Below are 16,679 nucleotides of genomic sequence, written 5' to 3'. Positions count from 1 at the left end.
TCCTTCCAGACGACCAGAGCATGTCCTCACGATCCTAAAAACAAGGACTATATAGAAAATGGATATACATGCATTTTGGACAACAATGTTAAAGCACAAATCTATGACACACAATTGAAGTGCATGAGTAACACATGCCATTTATTTTGAGGGAGAAATTTAACAGAAGCTCTGACTACTGAGCTTGTAGCAATGAAAAAGAAAAAGGGTTGGGGCGGTCGGCATTGCAGAAATTGAGAAAAGGCACTTGCACAAGCACACGGATAAACTTTTCCTTTACAAAACAGATTAGGGATAAACTGGGAGATCCTGTGTAAACAGACTGGTTTCTCTGTACAACACCAGTCAATTAAGGTCTCTCTCATTTTTGGGGGGGATGTAAACATAAAGAATGGTTCTTTTACCTGATAGTTAAAAACAAGCACACACATGCTACTATTGGTGGTTCCCATTAAATTTCTCTGTAGTACACTCCAGGAACCACCACATGGTGTCAGAGACAACAAATACCCAAAAAGCCAGGACAAAACTCCTTTCACTGTGCTTATTAAAGCTTGGGTTTCTCAGTTTTTGTGACAGTTGGCTATTTTGTATAAACTGCACTGACATTTGATGTGTGGTTGAAGATAGTCATTTACGCCATATTCAACATAGGGAAAAGTGTCAGAAGATTGCAACAATTTACCAGTGAAATTTTAACATATTTCGTCAGTAGGGAAAACTTAACCACTGTTGACAATAATATCATCCTGTGAGAGTAAAAAAGAAATAATAATAATTTACGCATCAAGTATGGGAGGTCGATGTCAAAAAGGCAAAAGGCAGGCCTCACTGCCATAGGCTGTGCTACTCTGTAACGACACCAAGAACAGTTAACCTCGTTAAGAATGGTACCCTGACATTTACAGTGATGAACTATAATAAAAATGGAGTGTTCAACGTGAAGCCCGACACCGGCATAATCGTCATTAGCAGCTTCTGACTTCTCTGTAAAACGTCAGAAAGAAAATGAGGTGAAGGGCTAACACGGAAAAAAAAAAAAGAGCCGACCGACTTGGGCTTGATTGGCCTCGGCAAAATGTAATCTCAATGGACATGTGCCTCTGAAATAGCATCGAGCAGGCAGACAAATTGGCTGAGAACTAAAAGAGAAAAACTTTGTATGAGGGTTAGAAAAGCAGGAAGGATATAATAGAAGTTCAAGGTTAATATTTGAGCTCCTTGGGAACCTCCCATGTAAAGAGGGCACGACCAAAGTGACCATAAGCCGCAGTGCGCTGGTAGATGGGCTTCTTTAGGTCCAAATCTCTGCCACAGAAGCAAGTACAGATATGAGTGAAACAGTGACAAGAGCACAAATCTGCGAAAAGTAGTATACCTGACAATGACTCCTGGACGAAGGTCAAAATTTGCCCTCACAATGTCCAAAAGCTCACTCTCATTCTTCTGGGACGTCCCATAGTGGAAGATGGAGACGGAGAGCGGTTGGGCAACTCCGATGGCATAGGACACCTGTACCAATTGTTTTCTTTTAGTTGCATTGACTATAGTTGCTTGTAATCTACTTGGCTTTTTATTACCTGCACCAAAACACGCCTGCACAGTCCCGCTTTGACCAGCGACTTGGCCACCCAGCGAGCGGCATAGGCGGCAGAGCGGTCCACCTTGGTGTAGTCCTTTCCGGAGAAAGCTCCGCCTCCGTGGGCTCCCCAGCCGCCGTAAGTATCTACGATGATCTTCCGTCCGGTCAAACCGGCGTCACCCTGAGGGAGGCGACTCAAATTGAGTTTATTGTGAAGATGGTTTACAAAGCAAAATAAGCATATATAGTATTCCTTAACGTCTTACCTGCGGCCCCCCGATCACAAAGCGACCGCTAGGCTGAAGATGATAGACAGTCTTCTCATCAAGGTAGGCGGAAGGGACCACCGCTTTGACCACTTGCTCTTTCAGACTGCGTCTCATTTCCTCAAGCCCGATGAACTCGTCGTGTTGTACGGAGATGACAATAGTGTGGACGTATATTGGCACCACGGCGCCACGGTCCTGTCTGTACTGCACTGTGACCTGCAGATTTGACACACATTGTGGCTCTCAACAAATATAGACGGGAAAAACAATCAATTGTCGTTGTGTGACCTGAGCTTTGGAATCTGGTCGGAGCCACGGCAGCGTTCCATCCCGGCGTAATTCGGCCATCTTGGCATTGAGTTTGTGAGCCAAGACGATGGTGAGAGGCATGCATTCCTCTGTTTCATCGGTGGCGTAACCAAACATCAGACCCTGCGTGATTGGTTGTGTGGTGAGGCCAAGGCAAAAACTGGAAGCGGCGATGTCAACGTGGGTGTCATCACACCTGGTCACCGGCGCCTACGTCCTCTTCTTTACGGTCCAGGTAAACGCCTTGAGCGATGTCGCAGGACTGCTGCTCCAAAGCCACCAGTACATTGCAGGTCTTGTAATCGAAGCCTGCAAAATACACAACAACAAAAAGTATAATTATATGTTGATGTCGCAACATCAAATTGGGCTGGGCGTCGACCCTAATTCCCGGATTGTTATCCGTGACTAATGATCTAAATATGGCTTTTCCAAGGAACCCTTGTTTTATGTGTTTAAGCTATAAACTAAAACATGTTTCATAACACCACGTTTCTCTAAGTGTTGTTTTAAATTGCGCTAAATCAGAGGAGACATTTTGCAGAGGTTTGTAAGTTTACCTTTGGAAGAGTCATCATATCCAATGTGCTTGATTGTCTCTCGTACAATCTTCTGGTAGTCTACAACAGCCCTAGAGGTGATCTCCCCAGCCAGCAGGATCATCCCCGTCTTAGCAACTGTCTCTGTAAATGTGAAAGAGATTAGTTTAGATCTAAAGTGCGATAGAACCTAAAGCACAACATACAAGAACTAACACGTATGGAATGTTTAACCTTATGGAATCAATAGGAAGGACATAGAACAAAATGCAGTTTAGCAACATTAAACCATCAATCAGGAGCCAAGCAGTGAAGGAAAATGCCTGAAGGACATATTCCAAAGAGACTGGTTTAATAGGAAACATTTTTTATTGGTCTATTATTATAAAGTTCTGACATCATGAGGAATAAATGACTTACCACACGCTACTTTGGCATCTGGGTCTTGGGAGAGGTGTGCATCCAAAACAGCATCACTAATTTGGTCACAAATCTTATCTGTGGGATGACAAACATACATGTGAGCTATTACATTGAAATATTGCATCAGTAATATTCCCAGGTAAAATAAACTTGTATAATACTTGAAGCAAAACTTTTTTTAAACAATCTTCTTATGTGTTGTGCCAGTGTGCAGATTACTGGCTCATACTGTTTCCAGTAAGCTGATTTCACAATAATGACCGACTTGTTATTAGTTTAACTCATTCACTACCATTGACAACAATAGAGCTGTAAGCAATTTTGACTGGAAGGAATTGGCAATGATTGCTTATGCAGTTGAAATGTACTCATTCACTACTAGCCCATTGTGTTGTTGTACTTATAATCACAACAAAAATAGAAATTTACATTGAAAACATTCATTGACTGCAATACACGTTATTATAGAGTGAGGTCCAATAAACAACTATTTGCACTATTGCACGCTCTTTTTATACGAGTTTTGAAAACATCATTCTTCTCCATGACATCTTGTTAGATTTCAAATTTCCCGGGATCTTAAAGCACTAACGCAATCGGATGTGCGTCATAATGCTAAAGCACGTTCAAGTACGCCATAAATGACTCCGATCCCATTCAAACCCTCAGGAATACTAGAAAATATGAATGTTTTCAGTTCAAAGACGAAAATATTAATGTTCAAAGATCGCACCTGCAAAATCATTGATACAATGGAGCCCGATCTAAATAAAAATGTAGTCCAAGTAACCAGTTTTGTAGTTGACACTGTCCAGATCTAATTAGCAAGCTAGCAACAGTGTTCTCTGCTGCTTTGATAGCACGAGTTAAGGTGCTTAGAAACACAATTAAGTCCTTTACAATGTTGTGAAAGCAAAATCGGCGTATCAAATCGTTGCGCGTGATTCCAGAAGCATGCAAGATGATAATAGTCCGTCCACTTAAAACGAGACACGTGTTATTTGCATTAATAATGAATTATAACTCACCAGGATGGCCTTCTCCAACAGATTCGGATGTGAAGAGGAAGCAGTCTTCGTCTTCGACATGCGAGTTGTTATGGAAACCGTTGAGCTCGCCGTTCATCTTGATTGCTGTTAGCTAACAAACTGGGTGTTGTACGAGAAATAGGACTAGCAACCAAAATAAAATGGATGCGTCTGTGTCTTCTGTTCTGACTTGTACAAAACTGAAAAAGCACACTACGATGCGCTTCAGGCGACCCGCCGATGGTGATCTATAAACTGGTTGGATTACTTGTGTCGTTGCATTTGAGGAGAAGGGGGCGTGACCCATTACAGGCCAGCCCATATTATGCTCGTACTGCCAACCACGTGGTGCAGGATGGGGTAAACATAGGGCCTTTTTTGTCTGAGTATATTTGCACAGGTTGCCTGAAAAATAGCTTAAAATGTACAATTAAAAAAAAAAATCAACATTAAATGACGATTATAACCAATAGGCTGACATTGGGATGACATCTGCAGAAAATAATTGAGAAATTGTTATTAAATGTTAGTTACAAGAAGGTTAAATTCAGTTTATGCAAGCGATTGTGTATAATTTATGTATTTTCTTTACTTAAATAAATCTATATGATGAATAATGTCATTCTGCATGATAATGCATTTAAAAGTTGCAGTTGTTGAAAAGGATTTTTGCCCAAAAATTAGTTTTCCCGGCATTATGACATTTGCCTACAAATATCATAATAAGTATTCATTTTAAAAGATGCTTTTTGACCACCTTGTACACAAACATAATTTAAAAAATTGTTAATTAAATTAAGCCAGTTGTTGTCACTTTTTTTAATGATCTAGTGGGGTTTATCTTGCTTGCCTTGCGTTTCTCGGTCTATCAGCTTTGTAATTATAAAGCCTGGCTAATCCAAATAGTTTTTTCTTGATTGAAAAACAAAAACAAACCATCAAGATAAGCCATTCGTCTGTTAACCTATTATCTTAATAGATTCATGGAGTCGGCAGGTTGTAACAAAGGTTCAACTTATAGACTCTTTTTTAACAACGCGTGTTGTTTGTAACTGACATACACAATTTGTAAGGGCCAATAGGTCAAAGGGCACATAAAAGCACAAGGACACATAGTTGACTGCTACATTCTTCACATACAGTATACGGTTATTGACTGGAGTTTAAATTGAAATTCAATAGTTTTTTTTTTCTGTGTAAATGCGTCATTCCAGAATTGGCGACAATTTGTGATAAATATTTAAGCAACGAGGTTCCAAATTAGTTTGTTTTTGTTTTCATCACAGGGCTAGTTGTCTAACTAGCTGGAATGCTCAACAAGAGGATAAACATTTGTTAATAAATGATTGTCATTTTCTGGTCATATCTGTGTTATTAAAAATATGGAAAAATAGAAGAGTGGACATAAATGTGCTCTTGCCATTTTTTTTTGACAAAAGGGATGATGTCCTCCAATTTTGGAATGACCCAGATATTAAGAATCCAATCTAATGTTTGCTTAATAACAAACGTTAAGAAATGCACAAACTACCTTTAACCAATCAGTACAACTTACCCATCTTTCAACTGTCTTCTGGCTTACAACAATTTATTTTTTTTTCTACACACTGTAGCGGATGATGCTATAAAAGCAGTTATTATTTTGACATTAGTCCCCCCAAAAACAAAGCTAAATGCTTCAGAAAGAGCGCCCTGCAACCAACATACTAACGTCCATCTTCTCTACGAAGTGTCGCTTCCTCGCGCAAGTCCGAAATGTTTAAGCCCCCCCGTGGGACTAACCTGAGCAGGCAAGCGCTCACCTAAAATGGCGACGATCAGGGCCTCCGGTGCCGTAACCCCCCCACCCGGAGAAACTGGGCTCCGGGGGCTGAGTGGGCTGATAGCCGGAGATGATAGAGAGCCGGTGGAAAAAAGTGGTTCTTTTTTAGAGACGGGTGAGCGGCTACCTGTATCTTTGGGGAGGGGGCACAAGCCCAAGCCTTGCAGGGCCGGGAGGGGGTTAGACGCGACGGCGGGGTTGCGGCTGCTACGGCAGTGGTGATGCTTAACGGGTTTGGGGCTGGGGCTGCGGGAGTTTGGCGCTAACAGGACCACGGTACTGTCGTCCTCTGAGCTCATGTCGGAGCTGTCGGGACTGCGGATGGGAAGCTTGATCTGTCCAATATGAAAATGATGGACTTGAATATTTTACACAGGCATTACTGTGTGTCTAAATTGCCCAACTTAAAATTTTGTAATGATTTCACTGCGAAACTGTATATATTAATATTTGTATATTAATACAATGTATAATATTTGTATATGTATATATTTAATATATTTTATTAATATTTCCAGCAATGTAAATATCAAGCATACCTGAATATTTGTTGACAATCCAACAATACTGTTCATATTATTACTGTAGAAGCCCAGGATGTATTCACAATGGTCTCTTGGTAAATCTTCCTCTGAAAAAGACACCTGCAAGGTAAAAAGAACAAAAATTATCCCAGGCCGACTCAGAGTTATAAATATGAATATACAACCCACCTGCCCAGCCTGCTCCCCCTTGGCCCACGCATATGCTTGGTAATCTTTATGATGCCTAAATCCAACCTATGCCCAGATATGCAATGTGTAAATATCAGCCTTGGAATAAAAAATGATGTTTTTTACCTTGTATATGGCTACCCAGTCCCATGAACTGCGATGGTAATTGGAAGCAAACGTGAGCTTGACTGTGGCATCGGAGACTTTTAGCCATTCTTTGTTGGCTTGCAGCTCCACGAGAGGCATGTCTACTCTGAAGGGGAACTACCACAAACAAAATACAGTCAAGAATACACATGAAATAACTTTAAAAGACAATAGAATAGTGACAAAATGTCTATTATTTTAAATAATAATAACATGAAAGAAAATAATGACATGAGTATTGACTCACATGGAGAGAAAACAGGGCTGACACAGGTTTGTGGTCACTGATGGTGAAGCCCATGTGGCTCTTGTATTGGTGCTGTGTGACTTTGGTGGCCCCACCCAGCCATGAGGTCAAGCCCCTCTGAAGTGCGGCATTGTGGGTAGGAACTGGGGAGCCAGTGCGACGGAGGCGCCATAGGATGCGATCGGTCCACGCGGGTTTCCTCTTTTTAGCACTTGGGAAAAAAATGGCTATAAGCCTTCCTGCATAGTGAATGTGAAATGGATGAAGGACAAAGGCCTGACCTTGTGTCATAGGTGTGGGTGCCCACGTCAAACTTATATGTGGGTGGGAATTTGAGTGGACCCTCCATGAAGCCTTCCAGGATGGATTCTGTGCTTTTAGCTAGGTTGAGCTGGACAAAAGTAATGGTCACTTAAATTGGATTTGTTGGGTTTTGAAACTATTTTTCTTAAAAATTGACTTTACTTTGTAATGCATTGAACTTGAATGGTTACATAAGCAGTGTTATTTTAGATGAATACAGTATTGGTATGCTATTATACTTCAACCCTAACTTCCATCATTCTTGCAAAATAATACAAATAAAACTTTTATACGATATTAATGACAATCCTGACCTGATCTCGCTCCCACAGTAGAGGAAGCTTATTGCTGTCGATGGCACATTTCACCACATGGATATCATAGTCTTCAATCCGAAAGTTCAAATCCCCAAACCAGAAGACGACACTGTGGAAAGACAAAACATTAAGACTCAAATTTGGCTACACTTTGAGCAAGAAAGTCACCCACTCGTGATCCAGCACCCCTGTGGCAACCCCTCCTTCAAACTGCTGCTGCTGCAGGATGCTCTCAAAGTCCTCCATCCGCTGTTCCAGGTTCCTCATATGAGCAGGTAGATGACAGTTGAGGAAGCACACAGGGTGCCCGAACAGGGTCATTCTAGCACTTACACCACCTTTGTTGCCCTGGGAAATTGGAAAAAATATGAATCAGTACATCCCTGATATTGAAAATGGATGACATCATACACATACTGAGCAAGTATGCAGTACCACATCGACATCACTCATTAAGCCCAAAAAATAATGTCAGTCCAACACTAATTTTAAGTCTACTGACACTAATGACCTTAGCTGGTCCATTAAAAAAAAGGAAATACAATGGCAGCAATATAAGTCCACTATTTGACTGCCTCACCTCATCAGCTGGTTTTCATTTGTGCTTATGCAGAATCCTAACATGTAAAAAGGATGTCACCTTCAGAATAAATTCTGAAAATGAAAGGAGCTAAAAGTACTACAAAAGCTTGGCGTCCTTTGAGTGCTCTCGTTTTCAAAGGCCTGACGCCTGCTGCTGCACTGACCTCAAAAAAAAAAAAAAAAGAGGAGACTGCAGCATCACGCGGGCGTGACGTCGCCGTCAACGCTGCGAGGGGAGCTCACGTGCTTCGCCTTTCAAAAACCTTCTCGTTCAGACGTACTGACTGACGCTCAGCCGCCGTGGCAAATATATAGTGAGGAATTGAAAGCAGAGCGGCACGTACCCAACACCCGCCAAGTCCTGTGCGAGTGCTCTGCGTCTGCACGCCGCGGAGAAACGGAAGATGGCCAAATTTGGAGAAAACTAGTAGCAGCACACCTTGCATCCGCTGGGAAGCAACCTGGGAAGAGACAGAAATAAAATGAATACTCTGGCTTGGGAAAATAAAACTATTGTTAGGACTTGTAAATATGAAATGGAGATGATGCATCTTAACTGACCAGAACGTATCCAAAGGGACTGAGCGTGTCCATGCAGAGTTCGCTCCATTGGTCGGAGAAAAGAGCATCTTTCAGTCGTTTGTTGATCATAGAGTTCACCTCCTGGAGCCTGAATAGAAGAATCAGAAATGGAAGCCAGAATGGGTGGGCAGGAAAGGGGCAGATGAGTGCGTGGGCTTCCCGCTTACCCGATGACAAACATGTCAACGCTCCCATCTGACATGTCGGGTCCAAACAAGGCGCTGATGTCGTCCGGTGGGACGGCTGAGCCCACGTTCCATGTGGCGATGTGGACTCTGTGACAACAAGGCCGCGTTAGCTTTAACTGATAGTCATTGTATAATCGCTAAGCAAGATTAACCTCTTTTTTATCCTCACAGATGTAAAAGTATACAATGTGGAGAGCACAACACTGTGATGTATAGAAATATAATCCACAATCATGGCTTATGTAGAACTTTGTATATATAAATATATAAGGATTGCACCAATACCATTTTTCTGCTTGACGCTATGTGTTATTTCTTTTGAATTTTTTTTTAATGTAAAATATGAATGCAAAATTATTCAAGTGTAAACTATAGTCCGGAAAATACGGTATATGTGTGTACTACAATTGAAAAAGGATGTGTATACTTTTAGTATCTCCCACATAGCCATTTTTTTTAGACCTTGAAAGCTTCAAGTTGCATTAAAAAAGCTGTACTTGTGTTTATGTGAAAAGAAGTTGATGGGAAGACAGCCAACTAGATTTAATGTGGCGCCATCACTTTGTCAGCAGGGAGCTTTTAAAGAGCCACTTGGATTCACGTGACGCCTTCAGGCGCGCATTCGCTTGCTTACTGCGATTGCATCAGGAGGCATCCCATAATAGCTAAGCGGACAACACTTAACAGACATGACACAGGAGTTACGGAAGATAGTTAGTTACCTGAAGTCCCTGTTTTCATCCTTGCCTTGCGTTGCATTGGTAGGCGGTGGAGGACTAAGACTAGAGTTTGGGCTCAGGGAGGCTTGTGGACTTCGAGAAGACACCAAGGACTCAGATGGGGACCGAGGTGAAACATTGGCGCTCTGAGGTCGTGGGATGCGGGCTGGGATTGAATCTACATTCTTGGTAGGGAGTTTAGTCCCGAGGGCAGTGGGTCTCGGTCGGCTTATGCCGGTCAGCGTCACTGGTAGACCGCGAAGTGAACTTGGTGTGGTGGGGTCACAAGATCCTGGTTGCAATTTGGGTGGTTTCTTCCTTGCGGGATCCATTAGTCTGCAGGGAATAACATAAAGGAAAGCCATTTTATTGTGGACAAGTTTGAAACTGCACTTGGAATCGTAACTACACTAAACAAAAGCCTCCTCTTCTTTGATTTTTTTATTTTAAATCCTCAGACAACAGTTGATAAAGCCATCATGACTCTGCAAATGGGAACTAAGTTTGGACGTCCGTCCTGTTCCTAAACAATGTTAATTAGCACCTGACCTCCTTTGAATGAGAACGAAGGACACACATCAGATTGCAATGTTGTCTTACTCAGACAGGTCAAACACACACACACACACACACACACACACACACACACACACACACACACACACACACACACACACACACACACACACACACACACACACACACTGCTACGCTTTTGTTTACCCGAGCCCCTTTTCAATTATGCATGAAATGCAAATTAGCATCCAGAAAGGCTCAAATCCAGCAACAACTCAGAATCGTCATCCCTACAAATGCAGATTTCAAATAGAGCTCCAGAACGGATCTCATCAGACAGTGCTCTAGTCTCTATATTCATAAAAATGATATCTTTGTCCTACCTTTAATGTCTTCTGCTGCAAGGTGAAGCTCGGAGCACAGCTCATAAATTCCTTTAGGGGTGGACGGGGGTACCAAAGAGATCGACTTGCTGGTGTTATACCGGCCACCTGTCTGTGGGGACCGGGCACGCTCAAGTCACCTCGTGCATGTTGACTGATGATGATGATGATGATGATATTGATGCTGAGGGGGAGGATTGGAGCTGATCCGACTTAATGTTGCACCGTGCAGCTGGACACAGAGCATCCTGCACGTCAACCTCTCTACCTCACTCGCTCTACCACTGACACCCCCCCCCCCCATCAGTGACGCATGAGTCTCCTGAAAAGAAGAGATCATCTTACCACTAAATCTGCATCAATTGTAATTCACACAAAAAAACTTGATTATAACCAGATTTCAGCATACATATGAAGTGCTTGAAAAATCGAAAATAGAAAAACAAACCAATGACAAAAATGACATTTTCAATGTCAAATATTTACCCATTCGTGTACAAATTGTGAAAAATATGTTTTTACTATATTTAGATAGACGAAATAGGACAGTGGTCTAAAACGTGTGGCATTTTTGTGACCTCATTTGACTTTTGTAGAATTACTGTTACTCATATGTACTTTTGTAACAACCAATAATAAAGTAAAAACAAAACAATTGCAATAATTGTAGTAAAAATTAAGTAATTGATGGATCCATTTTGGGGAATATATCAAAATAGCACCAGACGTTTGAAAAGAAAATCAAAAACAGGTGCAATATATATATTAAAATATATTATATTAAATCTAAATAAAATAATTAAAACAAATCTAAAGAGTAAGTGGGGTCAGTTGGTATTTTGCACAATTCATTTCTTTTGTTCTGACAAAAGTGCGTAAAGAATATTAGACAGAGTAAATAGAAAATAAGATGAACACAATATATAAAGAATAAGCGTAGGTGCGCTTAAGAGACGACGATGTGTTACGTACAAAAACTTACGTCGCTGTCGTAGTGAGTGGAGACGTAACTCCGAACAAGCTTGGATAGAAGACTTGCAGCGATCGTGCTTGCCAACAACAGTAAATAAGTGATTCTAATTTACCTGCTATCTTTTGCAATTATATTTTTGTCTGGACGTAGATGTAATATCTATATTATCAACAACTGGGACGTAAGCAGACTCAAATACGCGGAATACTATTCCATTGAGCATTGAGACACATTTTTGCTCGGTAAAACTTTGTTTGCAGTTATTATGACTTTAATCTCGAATATAACAGTTGCTCTATTATTTAAACTGTGTGATCCCGTATGAATATTAATTTTAATGAGTAAGCATGTTCGTATAAAGCTACGTCAATGTCGTAGGATCTGATTCGGAATACGTCGTGCGCTCGTAACAAATGACGGCATTCTCGCTTTCCGTCGCTCGCCATTTTGCCGTGTCGTGGTTTACTACACTTGCTTTTTCTTTTTTAAGGTGTAACCCTGAGCTTGGATATGGCACCCAAGAGCAAGGCGCCCTCTTCGGACGGCCGCCCCGCAAAGAAAAGGAAAGCCATCACCATGGAAGTCAAGTTAGATATCGTAAAGCGATCGAAACGGGGAGAAACGCCCACCAGCATCGGTCGCGCACTCGACTTAAGTCGTTCCACCGTCGCAACAATCATCAAGGATCAAGATCGCATCCTAGAGCACGTGAAAGCATCCCCACACATGAAATCCACCATCATCAGCAAGCAGAATGGTGGCCTCATGATGGAGATGGAAAGATTACTAGTGCTTTGGCTGGAGGATCGCCACCAATGGGGTCTGCCCGTGAGTTTAGTACTGATCCAACAAGAGGCCAAGCGTCTTTTTGAGACACTAAAAAGTGAAAAGTGGGCAGGCAGCGAGGGGAAACCCTTTGTCGCCAGTCGAGGTTGGTTCATGCGATTTAAAGCTCGAGCAAATCTGCACAACCTGAGAGTAGAGGGCGACTCGGCAGGTGGCGAGCGGCAAGATGGGACTGATTTCCCCACCGCCTTGGCGGAGATCGTTAAAGAGGAAGCGAAAACGTGCTGTGCCCGGCAAACATTGCGAGAGGATTTGCCAGCAAAGACGAGTTTAAACATCAAGACGGATGGGGAAGCGGTGGAGAAAGAGGAGATGGATGTACTGACCTCAGAGCCCAAGAAGTTCACGTGCAAAAGCTTGGCGGCTGGGTTCTTGCTCATAGAGGAAGGACTGGCAAAGTTCCAAGCCGAGGATCCCGACCCGGCCAGGTACGCCAAGATCTCCAAGGGGGTGATGGACAACCTGCGATGTTACAAGGAGATTTGGGAGGAGGAAAAGAGGGTCTCCTTCCAGTCTAACCTGGAGCGATTCTTCAAGATGGTCGAAAAGCCCATTCCAGATTCTGTTCCCTCCACGTCGAGCGCTTCTCTGCCTCCTGCCAAAAAGTAGAAAGGCATGAAGCAATCCCAAACTTCCCATACTCACTACCTCATCTGCTTCTTTACCTCCTCCATGACCTCCAGTGTGGTCCTTAGCATCTCCCATCTTTTTCAGTCAGAACCAGCATCTTCTTCGTAGTCCAGGTAAAGGCATTTTGGGGGAGTTTTTTTTGTTTTCCCTTAAGGTTTAAGTATCTATGATTTAACTCACAATTCAGACAGTTAGTGACAAAAATATGTGTATAGGCATTATGTGTGATTATCACTATGGCCGGAAAGACCCTACTAAGAACTCATAACGGAACTCATTGAAGAGTCATTACATTTGACAATGTCAATCCAAAATGTGCTTTATTAGTATTTGTATACTCTTCAATCCCCTGATCCATGAATAACTGTTTAAATTTTGCATCCCTCGTGTGCTGAGGGCAAATAGAACATAGAAAAAAGTCAAATTTTAAAAAAGGATGGAGTGTGTCTATACCTTACTTGACTTAATGGTTAGATCTATGACAGACAAACCCTAAGCCCGCTTCTTGGTTTTAACCAAGCCCTTTTCCACCAGGCACCGGTAGAACTCCTGGATGTACGTGTAAACGCACTTCCAGTCAGGCTCCTTCATCCGGACCAAGTCTTCGGGGTCCAGTAGAGGAGGACAGCCGGCCAGCCTCCTGCGGATGAGACAAAAAAGCATCAAAATCTGGGTGTAAGACCACACAGAGGACATTCGGAGCTTACTCTGCGGCACTGAACGCGAGCTGGAAGTTCTCTCTGGGCTCATTAGGGTTCAGGATGGAATATTCAAAGGCATCGGGGAAGAAGCGATGCACCAAGGCGCAGAAGGCGATGCCGTCCTTCCAGCTGGAGGAAAAGTTGTGGATGTCCACCCCCTAAATAGTGGCGACGGGTGCGATGAGAAGAGACAGAGCAGAAGCGGAGACGGGACAAGATGACCTCATATGGCTCCGTTTTGGCCTTGCACCAGTCCAGGAGCATCTGTTTGACGTTTTTAGCGTTGGGGGCTGTGCAGGGGGGGCTTTTCTGGGAAGCTGGAACAGAACCAGCCTTACTGAGGAGGAGTAAAGATATAGCAGAGTACACATTGAGCAAAGGAAATTCAAATATAATAAATACACACAGACACAAAACTTGAATACTATTTTGCACATTGACATATAATGCAATATTCACTTAATGTGGTTGAACACAATTTAAATCTGCACTTTAAAGTAGTGCTGGACAATATGACAAATATAAAATAGTGATGTATTGTCATAAATTTCTTCAATGGTCAATTAGAATATTATTATAAAGATAAAGTGTATTCAACTGTATACAGAGCTCATATTTGTTAAATCCAAGTGTAGTAAATTACAACACAAACATGGTGCAGAACTATTGTTAATGTGATGTGAAATGGCCCACATCTTTAATTTTGTACATCTTGCTCAGCACTACAATATTTTTTTTAATATATTGAATAAACAAATATTAAGACTTTTAAGCCAATAGTGGCCTTAACAATTGCAATAATGGCTGGCATTGATAGCGCAAGATGTCCAATTCAGTTAAAGTGGGAGGTTCAATCCCTATTTGGGGAAAAAAAATGATGACCAGTGATAACCTCACATCACAGTGTTATTAAATTAAATTGACAGTGTTTCAGTAAATGTTATATTCATATATAATGATACTTCTGTCTTAGGAATTTGTGCATACTTACCTCAATGCAATTACACAGCCTTTTAAACACTCAGGAAAACATGAGTGTGATTGTACTTAATTTGAAATAAAATAGTGCTTCAACATTGCTTTTGCCTGAACCTGTTTTTCTTTGTATGAATGTGAGGACCAATATTACCAAAATGACTCACCAGCCTGCTGTCATGGACGATGTTGGTCGATCTAAAGGAAAAGAAAACCAGCAGAAAATCAAATAAATAGGATGGGGTGGGAAATGGATATAGAATAATTGGACAGCGTCTGAGTAGAAATGAGTCACTCTTTGTCGCAGGATGCTGGTCGGTGGGCAGTTTTGCTGCCAATCCAATTCCCTTGCCTCCTGCGCCTTTGCTTAAAAGCTCCTGTCGAGATGCTCGTTCCTGCTCCCGCTTTTCTGACAATACATTTCAAACATGTCCATTATTATGATGCGTGTTGAAACCATGGCCTAGGAAATTATCATTAAATAGTGCACAAGAAACTTGATTTAGGCTTAGACTCTGTTGCACTTTTGATTTAACACTAGATGGAGCAAAATATCTGTCTCTTAAGGTTAAGGGTCAAACCAGACAATGCTGAAATCAATTTCAGTATTGTCATGCATAAATTCATATTTGAAAAATGCAGTGTTAAAAATTGAACTGTCTTAGTGTTGATTTTGACCTTTTAGCTGGACAGTTTCCTCTTAATTCTGTCAAGTACAATCAACTGTTTACATTTTTAGTAGACTTGCCAAAAGTATTAAAATTGCATCCAGATTTGATATTGCATTTTGAAAATCATCATTTCTTCCTGCATAACCAAAGGTCAAGGGTCACCACAAATTTAACATTCAAGCATATTGATCCCTCATGTAGAGTTAAGCTCACCTCGTTTTTTCTTCAGCAACTCCCTCAACGCTGCACGGATGAGTCGCCGCTCTTCAAAGTCTGCTGCATTGTCCAACTAAAAACAGATAAAGTCATTACATATCCAAAATGGGACCTCCTACATTCCCCAATCCATCACAATCCTTTAAAACTAACTTCAATCAACATCTTCCCAACCCAACCAGATCAAGAAGTGACATCCACTCACCATTTTATTGAGAAGCTCCTCGTCGTCAATGTCAGCGAGCTGCTCGCTGGTCACGCTGGATTCACGTTGAGGTGTCCCCTCCATTGCTGAGGCTAGATTAAAACTTCCACGTGGGGTTTGAGTGAGACAGTCCCAGCATCCTGTGTGCCTTCAGCCTGTTTTAGTGCAAAGAATGTAAACGGAGAGGAAAATGCAGAAGTGGCTGTCGGCGTCACTGCAGCGACTGGCCCACTGTTTGGGAAAACACGTACAAATATAGTAATGGAGCAGAGCGAGTGTAGCAATCTGATAAGGCAGCAGAGGGAAAGCCCTAATAAAGACAACCAGTGTGAGAATAACGACATTACAAGCATGAAAACTTCACATTGCCATTGAGATGTTTGGAGGGTTTCATTCAATGCACTTTTTTGACTGTATTGTTAATACAAATGTAAACAGATCTAACCAAGTAGGTTCAAAATGTCAAGTTTTCCAATATATCTTAAATGAAAGCAGAACATTGTAGAAAAGTGCAGATTTGGTTTGCCATCAAACTTTGAAATTAAGAAGTACAATAAGCAAGTTGAATGATTCAATTATTGTACCGGTTTTTATTCCTAATGAAGACAAACATGACTTCCCCGACATTTTTAAAGACATCCAAACAAACGGCATGGCTAAAGACTTTCAAAAAGTAAGGCCTTATGCATTGGCGCCCCGGTTGTCCCGTCAAAACACATCAACTACTAAATAATAATAATACAGTAGTAAGTACATCCAACCAGTGGCGCTAAAGAGTGAATGTTGTTAACCC

At 41.7% G+C, this 16,679-nt stretch overlaps 4 protein-coding genes across 6 annotated transcripts; 1 reads left to right on the top strand and 3 right to left on the bottom strand.

The window, feature by feature from the left end:
* Window positions 1–114: 114 nt before the first annotated feature.
* On the bottom strand, window positions 115–4,767 carry mat2aa (methionine adenosyltransferase 2Aa). The gene is made up of 9 exons (XM_077736661.1): window positions 4,151–4,767; window positions 3,120–3,197; window positions 2,721–2,843; window positions 2,357–2,469; window positions 2,140–2,283; window positions 1,849–2,067; window positions 1,581–1,763; window positions 1,379–1,512; window positions 115–1,308 (listed from the first exon to the last, which is right to left on the bottom strand). Exons 1-9 carry the CDS (start codon window positions 4,245–4,247, stop codon window positions 1,206–1,208), a joined length of 1,194 nt encoding a protein of 397 aa, XP_077592787.1. The 5' UTR covers window positions 4,248–4,767; the 3' UTR covers window positions 115–1,205.
* A 338-nt stretch (window positions 4,768–5,105) lies between these two features.
* inpp5ja (inositol polyphosphate-5-phosphatase Ja) lies at window positions 5,106–13,299 on the bottom strand. Its single transcript, XM_077736667.1, has 16 exons — window positions 13,154–13,299; window positions 13,008–13,083; window positions 12,815–12,950; window positions 10,670–10,991; window positions 9,774–10,106; window positions 9,031–9,138; window positions 8,843–8,951; window positions 8,626–8,742; window positions 7,872–8,047; window positions 7,697–7,808; window positions 7,361–7,470; window positions 7,080–7,290; window positions 6,812–6,949; window positions 6,686–6,751; window positions 6,512–6,616; window positions 5,106–6,307 (listed from the first exon to the last, which is right to left on the bottom strand). The coding sequence occupies exons 5-16, from the start codon at window positions 10,100–10,102 to the stop codon at window positions 5,873–5,875; spliced, it is 2,016 nt and encodes a 671-aa protein (XP_077592793.1). The 5' UTR covers window positions 10,103–10,106; window positions 10,670–10,991; window positions 12,815–12,950; window positions 13,008–13,083; window positions 13,154–13,299; the 3' UTR covers window positions 5,106–5,872.
* LOC144210177 (putative CENPB DNA-binding domain-containing protein 1) lies at window positions 11,661–14,879 on the top strand. Of its 3 annotated transcripts, none has more exons than XM_077736665.1 (3): window positions 11,661–11,731; window positions 12,133–13,231; window positions 13,653–14,879. In XM_077736665.1, the coding sequence occupies exon 2, from the start codon at window positions 12,153–12,155 to the stop codon at window positions 13,095–13,097; it is 945 nt and encodes a 314-aa protein (XP_077592791.1). In that variant the 5' UTR covers window positions 11,661–11,731; window positions 12,133–12,152; the 3' UTR covers window positions 13,098–13,231; window positions 13,653–14,879. The 3 variants fall into 3 exon arrangements, with proteins under 3 accessions (XP_077592791.1, XP_077592790.1, XP_077592789.1); XM_077736664.1 differs by lacking the exon at window positions 11,661–11,731 and adding an exon at window positions 11,745–11,884; XM_077736663.1 differs by lacking the exon at window positions 11,661–11,731 and having other exon boundaries at window positions 11,908–13,231.
* On the bottom strand, window positions 13,422–16,125 carry smtna (smoothelin a). Its single transcript, XM_077736666.1, has 7 exons — window positions 15,887–16,125; window positions 15,679–15,754; window positions 15,090–15,203; window positions 14,962–14,992; window positions 14,042–14,156; window positions 13,826–13,977; window positions 13,422–13,758 (listed from the first exon to the last, which is right to left on the bottom strand). Exons 1-7 carry the CDS (start codon window positions 15,968–15,970, stop codon window positions 13,611–13,613), a joined length of 720 nt encoding a protein of 239 aa, XP_077592792.1. The 5' UTR covers window positions 15,971–16,125; the 3' UTR covers window positions 13,422–13,610.
* Between the last annotated feature and the right edge of the window lie 554 nt (window positions 16,126–16,679).

The sequence above is a fragment of the Stigmatopora nigra genome, chromosome 17 (genome assembly GCF_051989575.1).
Source record: "Stigmatopora nigra isolate UIUO_SnigA chromosome 17, RoL_Snig_1.1, whole genome shotgun sequence".
NCBI classification, from domain to species: Eukaryota; Metazoa; Chordata; class Actinopteri; order Syngnathiformes; family Syngnathidae; genus Stigmatopora; species Stigmatopora nigra.
The sequence above is the reverse complement of the archived record's forward strand: the minus strand, read 5'-3'. Positions and strand labels throughout refer to the sequence as shown.